This window comes from Lithobates pipiens, unplaced genomic scaffold (genome assembly GCF_037356315.1).
Source record: "Lithobates pipiens isolate NorthernLeopardFrog02 unplaced genomic scaffold, aLitPip1_a1.2 Scaffold_8, whole genome shotgun sequence".
NCBI lineage: Eukaryota > Metazoa > Chordata > Amphibia > Anura > Ranidae > Lithobates > Lithobates pipiens.
This window is the reverse complement of record NW_027507903.1, coordinates 200530361-200543707: the sequence shown is the minus strand read 5'-3', so window position 1 is coordinate 200543707 and position 13347 is coordinate 200530361. Positions and strand designations below refer to the sequence as shown.

Sequence of the window (13347 nt, the reverse complement as noted above, 5' to 3'; positions counted from 1 at the left end):
TGTAGACTGTTCATTGTGCTGTGTGACACTGTTCTGGAATAACGATTTAGTATTTGACTTGGAAAAATATGTAAATTAATTTATTGCACGGGCAATTAACTAAAGCGTGTTTACTTTGAATATCAATCCTGCAAATCACTGTTATTGCAAATGTTTTCTAAGCTACTGCATTGCAAAGATTAATCCTTTTTTTCTCAAATTCAAAAACACAAGCACAAACATCAAATTTACATGTCTGTAAACCCACATGGATGTATATCAGAAGAGGGTCATATAAAATGTATGTAATACTTTATTGACTATAAAAATATTTTGCACATGAAATGTGGAATGCCAAATTCTCCGTATTGGGCCTGATGTACCATATACTGAGGTGAAGTGACGTTAAGAAAAATTAGGTGACCCTGTGTTCACACCAAACGTTCAATCATGTACAAAGTAAATTAAATATATAAGTACTTCCCCTTTATGTGATTTGATGTTCAAAGTGATCAGTCTCACTTAACCTCACTTTATTCTTTAGTTACATAGGGTCTTTATTATGCAATGTTTTTCAGTGTTTATTTAATTCATTTTTATTACATTCTGCATACAGTACAAAAATACTTTACATGCCTTACCTCAATAAAATGTGCATATATACATGATAAAAAAGGAAAAAATAAAAATAAACAGACTAACAGGGTACAACTCCAAATAACCCAATACCTTCTTTCTTAAACAAAATGTATGGAATACATTTTACCTCCCCCCTTCATTCTTCTCTGGGTTTGTTAGTCCCCTCAATTGTTTAATCAGTGCTCTAGATGCTATCCCCAACCCCTGCCCTTCCATCCGCACATTCTAATTATCTCCATCCTCACTTCCTCCAATGTTCTTGTAATAAGCCAAGCTAAAAAAAAAAAAAAACCTAAGTGCTAAGATAATAAAATTCTCTCTTCTCCTATAGCTTCTTCTGTTCTTATCGTTTCCCCTTCCCTTCTGTGCTTCGGTGACTTTCCCATAAAAAGAAAAAAAAAATGTTCAATCTTATATTAGTGGGTATAGAGGGAGGGAACACTTTCCATCACTCTTCCCTAATGCCTAAGTTGATTTAATATTTAGTGGTTCTGTACTGGCTGGTGATGTGATCCCTAAACAACTTCTGTAAAGAGGACCATTAGAGTAAGTCAATAGGAATCTTCATTTGTGTTGTTGCTATTTTCTAACTCTATCCGAATCCAAATCTAACTCTAATGACAAACCAATCTCCCAATCAAATCCCTTCCTCCCACATAAAGGGCAAGGGATGCTCACTTAACCTCACTTTATCCTTTAGTTACATAGGGCGTTCATTATTCAGCGTTTATTAGGAGTTATATATAATGGGCCGAAATATTAGAAAATTTAATGTGGCAGACAGAATGATAAACAAAAAAATCCTAACACTGTTTTTATTCCTCCAAACTAAAATATAACAGATGACAAGCTAATTCAGACCTTTTAAGTAGTAGCTCTAGAAATAATCCTTGAAAAGCTTTCTACTATTGGGCCAGCAGTGGAAAGGAACGAGTCTGGTGTTACTGAAGCATTGGTTCTGTGCTTACTATAGGGCTGTCCATGAAAATGTATCAGCTTTATACTCTGGTAGAAAAGTTGTGATTATTTAACTTTCTTGACACACTGTAAGTGAAATATTGAATTTTATTGCATTGCATATTTTTTTACATGGATCAGTGATGACCAGGGCAACAATAAGTGCTGGAACTCAACCACCACCCCTTAAAAACCCGTCTCCCACACACACCCTCCAAATCACATCAAATAGTGGGTGTGGTCATATTCCACAAACATTAGAAGGGTTTTAAAGGGGCATTAAATATCAGGATTGCATTACATACAGAGTGCAGAGTTCAGGGAGGTTACACACAGAGTGCAGAGCTGTCACTTGTAAACACAGAAACCGGACCTCTGTGTTTACAAGTGATTATGGTGAGCAGGCACCAAAGGGTCTGAGCCAGAGGTGGTGGAACTGAGTTCCACCAAGTTCCCCCTGAAAAAAAGCCCTGGTGATGACTCTTATGTAGTTATAGATGTGTGTGTTCATAAACCAAACATAATGTATAGAATAATAATTTTTAACCTAAAGAAAGCATCTCTCAAAGCTGTGTGATCTTGACAGGGCAACTGATCCATTTTCTCACTTGCTAGTCTTTACAATGTAGCTGTTTCAAACTCATCCCATTCATTTTGCACTCAATGATGATAAATTATAAAAATAGTTCTTGAGGTAGACATCTTGGAAATTATACATGCATTTGATTCTTACTTATATCATACAGGCATACCCCAGTTAAGTAAACAATAGGGTTTATTTACTAAAGCCGGAAAGTGCAAAATCAGGCTCACTTCTGCATAGAAACCAATGAGCTTCCAGGTTTTATTACCAAAGCTTAATTGAACGAGCTGGGGTTAGAAGTTTATTGGTTTCTATGCAGAAATGAGCTTGATTTTGCGCTTTCCAGCTTTAGCAAATAAACACCTTTGTGTACTTAAAAGTGGGGTATGCCTGTACTTATGCAGCCCTAACAAGTTTGTCTAAATATGGCAAGCTACAATAGTAAAATAAAATACATATACATATGTACATTACATCAATATATTTGCATATATACTAACAAGTTGGATTCCATGAAATAACAATGCATTTATGATATTAATGAAAAATAAAAATATATGTATAAAAAAAGGTGAGAAACGTGGTAGAAGAGGTTATCTAGAAATAAATGGTACATCCAGTTTTCTTTGGCCAGAAATATAACTATCTTCAAAAGTTAATCAGGTCTTGTAATACTTTGCACCATCCATACTGTGGACCTCAGTCCAAGGCTTAGAAAAGGCATAGAAAAGGAGGTGGACATGTATGTATGACCAGTAGTACACTAACTTGTATTAAGGAGATGATTAATAGTCTACATGTACTAATCTGTTCTTTCATACAGCAGTAGTTAAGAGTGATGTAATCGGGATTGTGCTGTTTGTAGGAATAATAGTTGGAGCCCACGATGGATATGTGTTGAGATTGAACATTGGTATTGCCCAGGTCGATATACAAAGCATCACAACTAGAACTCCTAATATATTAATACCCAGTCCAGCCTTTACCTATAAGCAAAGAAGAAGCAGAAAACCAATATATAAGCAGCCATGAAGATAAAAATACAAAACAAATATAACAAACATGTTAAAATTGTTGCCAGAAACTATAACACTTAAAAAGTTCCAGGGACACAGTTTTCCCTGCAGCTTTTACTGATTTTTTTTACATTAACATACACCTAACCAGGTAGATGTAGAAGGTGCTACATGTACAATGACATACTGTATACTGTACAGCATGTATCTAAAACACATTTTATAAACATTTGTTATTCTGGAGAAAATACATTTATCAAGAAAGAATATATCCTTTTTATGATAAAAGAGAAAGATATATAACATCTAAACTTTTTTTCTATGTCAGGATGCACAAGACAGAAGAAAACGCCAACCTGGCATTCAGCTATTCAACGTGACACCTGGGGAAATGTTGGGGCATCTTGCTAGACACAGTCAAGAGATTTTTTTAAAACAAATTTATTGATTTTGTATACTATTCAGTCTTATTTTGGGCATCATGTGTTGTGGTGTATTCTAATTGTAATGGACAGAAAACTATCTGGGTAACACAGTATTTGTTTTTTGGTAAACCATGCTTGCTTAACCTCCCTGGCAGTATGATTATGTCAGATTTTTGAATCTCAAAGCACTGAAAGCAGTACATTGTTTTGCATAGAAATTTGGCATTTTATATTGTAGGCCTGTAATTCTCGGGAATAACTCACTTAAATCTGTCCAAACAAGAGTCTAGTAGACATCCCAGGTGTGATAATGTTTGAAACACAAAATCATAAATTCTAATATAATAAATAACTATAAATAATTAAAAAAAAAGTAATAATAAATTTAATTTCCCCACAAATCACTATAGCTAAATTCTGCAATCGTTCTAGTTTACTATCACTGTTTTCTAGCTGGTCTAAAAATGTTTTTGACGTAAAGGGACACTTTTTGGATGCCATGGACATTCTCAAGTTTCCAGGCAGAAAGAACAGTATATATAAAATATAAAACTGCATGCAGGGCACTGGACAAAACACTAGGGACAAAAGGGATGTGAAATTATTTGAAACAGTAATGTAATCTGTAAGATTACAGTGTACTGTATGTGTCATGTTTTTTGCACTTTTTGAATTTGCCACCGTGCTCCGCCCCCATGCGTACCTGGATTCTGCAAAGCAATCCCGAGTGTGGCTCAGGGTTAATGCTAATGGTACTGAAATTTAACCCATGAGCCACACTGAGGAATATCGCCAGGAGGGTTAATCAGCTTATAAATACATTACTGTTTTTTAGGTGGTACATTAAATATGGTGAATTTTAACAATGTTTAGACTGTTTACCAATATGAAAAAAGTAATTTTACTGTTGCTTGAATAGGCACCACAATGTACCAGCACCTCACCACACTCATGCACACTGTGCACACCTTGGGCAACTACTGTGTCCACTGGACACAGTGGATTGCGGTGTTCAGTAGTGGACCGCCGTAGCTGGCCCAGATAACACATGAACAATGTGCGATCACATGTCACGTAGTAAACTATATGAATGGAATTCGTTCATGACATCATAGATACATAGTTACATAGTTAGGTTGAAAAATACACAAGTCCATCTAGTTAAACCATAAAAATAAATAAATAAATAAAAATAATATCAAACAATCCCATATACCCAATCCTATACCCACAGTTGATCCAGAGGAAGGAGAAAAACCCCAGCAAAGCAGGATCCAATTTGCTATAGCAGGAAAAAAAATCCTTCCTGACCCCCGAGAGCCAATCAGACTTTCCCTGGATCAACTTTACCTATAAATGTTAGTATCCAGTTATATTGTGTGAATTTAGGAAATAATCCAGGCCTTTCTTAAATCAATCTATTGTGCTGGCCATAACCACCTCTGGAGGGAGTCTATTCCCCATTTTCACAGCTCTTACTGTGAAGAAACCTTTCTATATTTGGAGATGAAATCTCTTTTCCTCTCTTTTCCTATAGGCATAAAGAGTGCCCCCTTGTCCTCTGTGTTGACCGCAATTTACTACTGTGTGTGATCTGTGATTAGTCACCAGGGGACACATGGTAACTGGGCCAATCACAGTACCCTCTACCATGTGATAGCTGTGGCCAATCTCAGCATCACATTAGTAAACAATAAGCCATGAATGAAAGCAATTAATGACAATTCAAATGATTGCTGTTACAATGATCATCACTGTAACAAGCAATCACAGTGTACAGTGTAAAATAAAATAATCCCTGATCCGCCCCACGAGTAGTGCAGTGTCATATGATGTACTGCAAAATTGTGGGTAAAAAAAATCAAATTTTATTTAATTTCTTAATTTTCCAAAAAATTGTGACATAACATTACAACTTCCAGAAACTTATCATGCCTCTTACTAAATACCTTTGACTGTCTACTTTTCAAAAAGGGGTTATGTAGGGGGTATTTGTACTGTCCTGACATGTTAGGGTTTCAAGAAATGGGATAGGCAATCAGTACATCATGATTGATCAATTTTCAAATATAAATACCATAGTTTGTAGACACTATAACTTTCACACAAACTAAATGATATACACTGATTTTTTTTTTTGGTATATTTTGGTTTATATATAAAAAAAAAAAAAACACAGTGGTAATTAAATACCATCAAAAGAAAACTCTATTTGCCTGAAAAAATTATATAAATGTCATTTGGGTACAGCGTTGCATGACCCAGCCAGTTAAAGTAGCACTTGGGTTGATTTACTAAAACTGGAGCACTCAGAATCTGCGTGTACTGTGTATGGTAGCCAATCAGCTTCTAACTTCAGCTTGTTCAAAAAAGCTTTGACAGTAGTACTTGGAAGCCGATTGGTTTCCATGCAGAGCTGCACCAGATTTTGCCCTCTTTAGTTTTAGTAACTGACCCACCCATGCTCTGGTCATGAAGGGTGTAAAACCTTCCAAAGGTCAATTGTTTAAAGAGGGAGTTTAATAGTAGGGCTTTTTGACAGACTATTAATTAAAATATGTATTGCTATGGGGGCCTTTCTTCTTACTATGAATGAAACATTAAAGACAGAAAAGACTTCTATCTACACCAGTGGGTTATAGTAGTAGTATGAATAGGGGTGCAGCAGAGGTTCATGGCCATCGCTATTAATTGGATGTATTAGGGGCATAAAGTGTCTGGTGCCACCAGGGAGGTCACTGGAAGAAAAGGACACTGAATGGGGGGTGTATAGGCAGTGCAACTTACCATGTCTATAACTTGTAGATGACCGTAAGAAAAGACAATGGCATTTGGAGGGTTTGCTACAGGAAGCAAGAAGGCAAATGATGTACAAAGAGTTGTAGGGATGAGTATGTAGAGTGGGTTCACATTTATTGCTTCAGCCTGTGTAGGAAAAAATAAAATATTTAAATTAAAGCCATATTATACTAATGGTTTGTAAGTATTTCACACAAGGAAATATGATCCAAATCAAATATAATTAAGAAAATAATAATATTTTGTGTTATTTGTGTTATTTGATAGAGAAACCCACATAATACTGCAAGGGGACATGGGTTTGGAAAGCTTGACACGTGCCAACAACTAATATTATGTAAAGAAGCTTAGAGCTTTATGCGGCTCAAGTTTAGGTCTGTAGCCTGGTCTTCAGAACTGGTTCCAGAGGAGTAACATCGTGGACCTGGCTGTCACTTTACTTTTTACAATGCTGCTCTTGTTTACATTTGGGGAGAGGATATTTGTGTCTGACCAATGAAAGAGACAGTTTACAGGCATGATAGCAGGAGGGGATGCTATTACATAACAAAGAACAGCAAGCGTTAAGCCCACCCTCCAGTCACTAGAGGGCGCACAGAGGATGCATACTCCTAAAGACTCTATAGTTTCTACAGCCTGAGACTGAGAAGAGGAACTGAGGCTGCAAGTGGACCACTGCACCAGTGAGAAAGAGAGACACAGTGGCAGCCATTGTGAAAATTGGGGGGGGGGGTGCCCTGGATGCTGGTTGAGCTTGTTGTCTAATTGAGGAACCAGATGCTGAAGACACTGACTGGGTTATACTTTGCCCGGTAAGTAGCAGAGGATCCCGTCTGACACAGAGTTGGTGAGAGGCCACTGATTAACCCTGCACTACACCTTAATAAAAGAGAGACAGAGTTGTCTGAAAGAAAAACAGTGTCAGTGTCTGCAGCTGGCACTAAAAGATATAAGCAGAATTGCAAGATATATGCAAAATTGAATATATCCAGGTAATAGCCTGTGGTTTTTCTAAAGCCCCGTACACACTATCAGATTGTCTGCTGAGTTTTTCCTTCAGATTTACCAAAACCATGTAGTAGAAGGGCCTGCCTGATTGCATACACATTGAAACTCCTAAGGTTTGACCTCATATTATATGGTTTTGGTAAATCTGAAGGAAAAACTCAGCAGACAATCTGATAGTGTGTACGGGGCTTAAGAGGTAATTTTGGGCAGGTTCACACAAGATTGCACTGTGTAGCAGAGAGTGTCATCTTCTGCCTTAATTTTCATATATACCTACCTCTATCAGAATACTGCAAAAATATACTTGTAAGGATAATAAACACTGCTGCTGTTTCCTTAATACTTATATTTATTGCGTTTACAGGCATACCCCACTTTTAAGTACACAATGCGGTTTATTTACTAAAACTAGAAAGTGCAAAATCAGGCTCACTTCTGCACAGAAAACAATGAGCTTCCAGGTTTTATTACCAAAGCTTAATTGAACAAGCTGGGGTTAGAAGCTCATTGGTTTCTATGCAGAAGTGAGTCTGATTTTACACTTTCCAGCTTTAGTAAATTAACCCCAAAGTGTACTTAAAAGTGGGGTATGCCTGTATATTTTATTGTCTATAATATATACCATTTTATTGTCTGCTGTGTATATGCATAGATCCCTGGTGTTCAACCTGTGGCCATTTATCACGTTTTGCGCAGCCCTAGAGGCCTCTGCAGACACTAATCTGTATTTCCCTATTGTCCTGTTATAGCAATGATTTCTATCAGTCTCATGTAATATGTCTCCAGTCTCCAATGACTTCTATAGCATGTTCACAGTCTCTAAAAGCCTCATGTATCATGTCCACTGTCTCTAACCATCTTTTGTATAATGCTTTCAGCCTCTGAAAATCTACTGTACCATGTCGGCAATCTCTGACCATCTATTGTATTATGCCACTAGTCTTTGACAAAATATAAAGACATAATGCTGTTATATATCTTCTGTCTCTGACACTGAATTTCACAGAATTTTAAGTGCGGCTCTTTGGTGATGTCGGGGCCAGGGGCTGCAGTTGAAGCCCTCCATATCAAGAAAGTTGACCACAACTGATATATATGCTTAAAGAGACTATCAACATACCCATATATATTTAGCTATAACTCCAGCCAATTGACGACTGCTGCAGGTAGGTTGCAAGCACCTCTACAGTAGGGATGAGATTTGAGTTTGGCCCAAAAAGGCATTTAACTCGAACTCAAGACGTTTGGCACACAATTCAGGGTACGTTCCACAAACCAAACCCAGATATGTTTGGCTCATGAATACTTTGCAACACTGGTGTGAAACTGGCAGCCCTCCAGCTGTTGCAGGACTACAAGTCCCATCATGCCTCTGCCTGTGGGATTCATGGTTGTAACTGTCAGCATTGCAATGCCTCATGAGAATTGTAGTCCTACAACAGCTGGAGGGCCGCCAGTTTCACACCTGTGCCCTACCATATACCAGCACTTTATACCTGCAGGTGTTTTTACCTTGAGTCTTTTTATTATTTTGTAACTTTAACAGAGTGGTACAGTGGTGCTGTTTCTTTAAACACCTTTTATTTGAATTTACTAGTAGAACGGTGAGACTTGCAGCACTGGAGCTGCAGGTTTAGGGAGTTAGTAGCCTATGCAGCTTTTGACCCTGTTGAAAATTTGACCAATGTGGGTGGCAGTGATAGTCAACCATTTACAAAAACAAAGTGATTTAGGTAAAGATGAACTGCAGAGTAGCCAAGACAAGCAGCTCTGAGGGGTTTGGGTGTGGCACAGCAAGACACCGATGGGGAGAGTTACTAGAACTGGTACACACAGAATCTGGTGCAGCTGTGCATAGTAACCAATCAGTTTCTAGGTTTAATTGTTAAAGCTTAATTGAACAAGCTGAAGTTATAAGCTGATTGGTCACTATGCACAGCTGCACCAGATTCTGTGTGCACCAGTGTTAGTAAATCTGCTCCTCAAGGATCTTAGTGACTGAAGCAAAAACAATGATTATTATACAGGTTTTATATAGCACCAATTTATGCAGAACTTTACAATATGATGTCTGTTTATTAATATACCCTGAACAAATAAAGTCCTCCCTTCTTTTCAACTGGTGTTGTTTGTTACCTGCTATTATCACTTGCATCCAGCAACTGTACCATGTTATCCCCTGCTAAAGTGCTTTTCTTTTTCTAGCGACAGTGTTCTGTCTAATTCAAAATGATATTATTAAGCAGTGACAGTATATTCTTTACTGCACTGCTAACAATAACTAACGTAGTTCTGGAGCTGTCAGTTAGGTCACTATTTGGTATTATAGTTAAAAAAATGAAAAGTTCAAGATAATGACAATAAATATCGTGTCACAAAGTCGGCCTCTTCATTTTTTTTTTTTATTATTTTAACTTAATGCCAATGCTAAGGGTCAAATACAATATGTCTCATTTCTATAGTGTCTAACGTTCACCTTTAACCTTTACAATCAATATTGTTGCTATTTTTGTCAAAAATACATAGGGTTTCAGATAGGACCATACATAAGATAAAAATGAACTCAATACAGTATATCTAAAGCTATACAATGTATGTTAATGTTTACAATTATATTGTGAACATTAGTAATAATATATATGCTATATTATACCCTCTAACAAATCAAAATGATGTTGCAATTCTTGCAATGACCAGAAATATGACTTTTTTCAACTCACCAATGGAGCCAATATAGGTAAGAATATGGTAATCGTTGCAGGATTGCTGGCAACTTCAGTCACCGATGTTACAATTACACATGCAATGAGAACCACACTCCAAATAGGTAATGAGCCAAGTGGAGTCATCTTGTTCCCTATCCACTGTGACAGTCCAGAAACCTGCAATGGGATAATGAAAATTATAGCTGTAAGAACTTCTAATGAAAGTACAGCAAATTGCCACAGATTAATGACACATAAAATATTTTCTTCTTCTTTTAGGTTAGGTTCACACTAGAATGTGGGGTGGGAAACATGCATTCTGTACACGTTACTTGCACTGTGTTAAAAATGCACTGCAATTGCGATCTGCAGCAGGTGTCAGTTAAAGGAGAAGTACAGCCAAATCTCCTTTGGCTGTACTTCTGGGCATTACAGGAGTGCAGTTTGTTTTGCCCTCCTGTGACCCATTTTCAGCAGACAGTGGGCTGAAGTTAAAGTCAGAGAGCTGGTCCAGGCTCAGGAAAGATCGCAACCATATGGTCAGGATCCACCCAGGAGCCTGGAACAGCACCCAGCTCAGCCTCTCAGTGAACCGCTGAGAGCCTGAGTCAGCAATTCCTCCTTCAGCCCCCTCCATAGCCCAGCTGGTGACTGATAGTCAGCTCTCTGCTCAGGGAGCTTCGAGAACTGAGCGATCGGCCATGTTTGATTGCTCGGGTTGTCAGAGTTAGAGCTGGCTGGGGACAGATGCAGCATTGGATTGATGCTGCATCTACCTAGGTATGATTCCAAAAATGAATCCCGTATTTCTCTTTTAATGACACCCCAAATGTAGGTTGCTAATCAGTGCTTTGCTTGCACCGTATCACATGCAATCCAGTTGCAGTGCGTTTCCAAAAGTTGTGCATGCAAAATGAATGGACTCAAACTGCAGTGTACTGAATTGCATGTGAATCACACAGAAATGCGCAGTGTGTTCCTGTGCAATTCATAGTGTGAGATTGGGCTTGGCTTACAAGTTCAGATGGCTGTTCTTTACTTTTGACTTCTGTATAGCGTTTGTACAGCCAAAACCCCATGTTTTGTTTAGTCTTTGCTGCTGTGTAGACGCAACATGATGTAAGAGAAAATGTCTACAAAGTGAGGAGAATTCCCCATTAAAAACGTGTGATCACAGCAGGTGTCCATATTGGAAAACTTTCTTGCCTCCACTTGTACTGGTGACAACTTTAGAATTTTGGATTTCCCACCACTTTCCATCTCACTGACAGTGGTCATCAGTACAAACAGAGAAAAGAGAATCTACCCAGCAAAAAACGCAAGATGCAATAAAATGCAGACGGAGGCTCTAATCCTTAAACAACACATATAAAACAAACAAAAAATAGCTTCATACTCTATTGTAAAAATTGCTATGGTTCTACTAGGAATATATTGATTGTGTAAAATGTGCCAAAGTAAGTCCACCTGGGGAAGGTGTTATGGAGCACTAGAATGTGGGGTGGGAAATATGCATTCTGTACACGTTACCTTCCACCTGGGGAAGGTGTTATGGAGCAAGGGCTGCAACATATGTTCCATTTGGCAGGATACAATATTAGTACAAGCTTAGCAAACAAAAGCTCTCCATGTTTTACAAATACCAGTCATCTAATGAGCACTTTAAGGAACACATGCCAATTTTTCCCTTTTAATGATTGGGTGTATAGGCTCTTATTATAAAAAAATCACATCTAAACTTACATAACTCATTAATGTTCTGAATATCAAACTTTGCTGTTTCAGTGTAGATAGTGTTCATTTTGTAGCTTAAATATAATTGAACGTTACTCATCATGTTAACTTCTTGCTGAAGGAATAACATACCACAGAAATAATCTCATAAATGAAAAGAAAAACAATTGGGGAAACGGAAAACATATTACCGGTAGTAAACTGCTTTTCATCATTATTATGAGAATGACTAAAAGACAAAAACATATTACCTCACATCCTTCTGCCAATGCAAATCCACCACCAACAAGAATACCAATATCCCAAGGCATACAGGCCTGAAATTCTTTCCACGTGATGAGTGGGGCATAATCAAAAGAATCTGTTGAGATATATAAGAATAATCTCTATTACAAATAACGGGAATAAACTGCCATGGTCAACGCAAGTGAAATACGTTTAAGAACCACTGTTTTACAGGCACAAGAGCTTGAACTTCAGGATGCAATCGTTACCAAGCTCTGGGAGGGCCAAGCAGCATCTCTTAGTCTAAAGTATAAAGTCTATTTATATGTATTCTAAGGGGACATGGGTGCTTGCATTATATGCACATCTACAGTTGAACTGTACACTCCACCTATCAAGAGTCTGCAAAATGAGAAAGGGTTACATATTTACGTGCGCTACAAAGCATTTTAAAACTCTTTTCAGAAAATCTCTCCTTCAATTCTTCTGCTTTGACCCACAAACAGTGTGATGTTGCAAGAAAAATAACATGTTTACATTTGTTGTATATAGTATGTTGTTTGGTAATTGTGATCCTCCCAAAATGTTGCACAGGGTATAGGTCCACAAGTGGCATATGGTAAACATGTCCCACCCACTGCCCCCCAGCAGATGTATGGCCCAATGATAGACATTTTTATATTTAAGTCAATTTACTTGTATGATTGACAACATTAAACCAAAATGTATATTGGCATGTCCCCTAGTTACAAATATCCAACTTACGACTCCTACTTACAAGCGGAGGGAGACAACAGGAAGTGAGAGGAAATCTACCCCTATGAAGGAAAATTCTCTCCTGTAATTATGGGAAAAAGGTGTCTCCACTGATGCTTTATCACCAGTCCTTGTTTCCACAACAACCAAAAATTTTCAAAATCCAATTGTCATTGGGACAGAAAGTGAGGTGTTCTGAACATGGGCAGAAAGCAAAACAAACGTTACTGGGGTGTTAAGCCTTCCCTATGCCATCCATAAAGGTTAAAAAAACTATTTTAACCTTTGGGCTGAAGCTACACTTAAAAAATTTACATGTTCCGACTTACAAACAGATTCAACTTAAGAACAAACCTACAGACTATATCTTGTTTGTAACACGGGGACCGCCTGTACTGTCAAAAGGATTTTGGTAAAATAGCTACAGAAATAACCCAGTCGTAGGGATTATGAACTATGCTATGATTTCCATCCAAGATAGACCTTTTAAACCATTTTATTGAAATTGACTTTTCTGCAAG

At 37.7% G+C, this 13347-nt stretch overlaps 1 protein-coding gene across 3 annotated transcripts in view; it reads right to left on the bottom strand.

The window, feature by feature from the left end:
* Window positions 1–535: 535 nt before the first annotated feature.
* SLC13A1 (solute carrier family 13 member 1) overlaps window positions 536–13347 on the bottom strand; it is a 168211-nt gene continuing 155399 nt past the window's right edge. For all 3 annotated transcript variants that reach the window (XM_077473472.1, XM_077473473.1, XM_077473474.1), the window contains exons 14-17: window positions 12097–12206; window positions 10127–10288; window positions 6387–6524; window positions 536–3144 (exon numbers count right to left, since the gene is read on the bottom strand). In XM_077473472.1, coding sequence (XP_077329598.1) covers window positions 2974–3144; window positions 6387–6524; window positions 10127–10288; window positions 12097–12206 — 581 coding nt within the window. In that variant the 3' untranslated portion in view covers window positions 536–2973. The remainder of the gene's footprint in view (window positions 3145–6386; window positions 6525–10126; window positions 10289–12096; window positions 12207–13347) is intronic.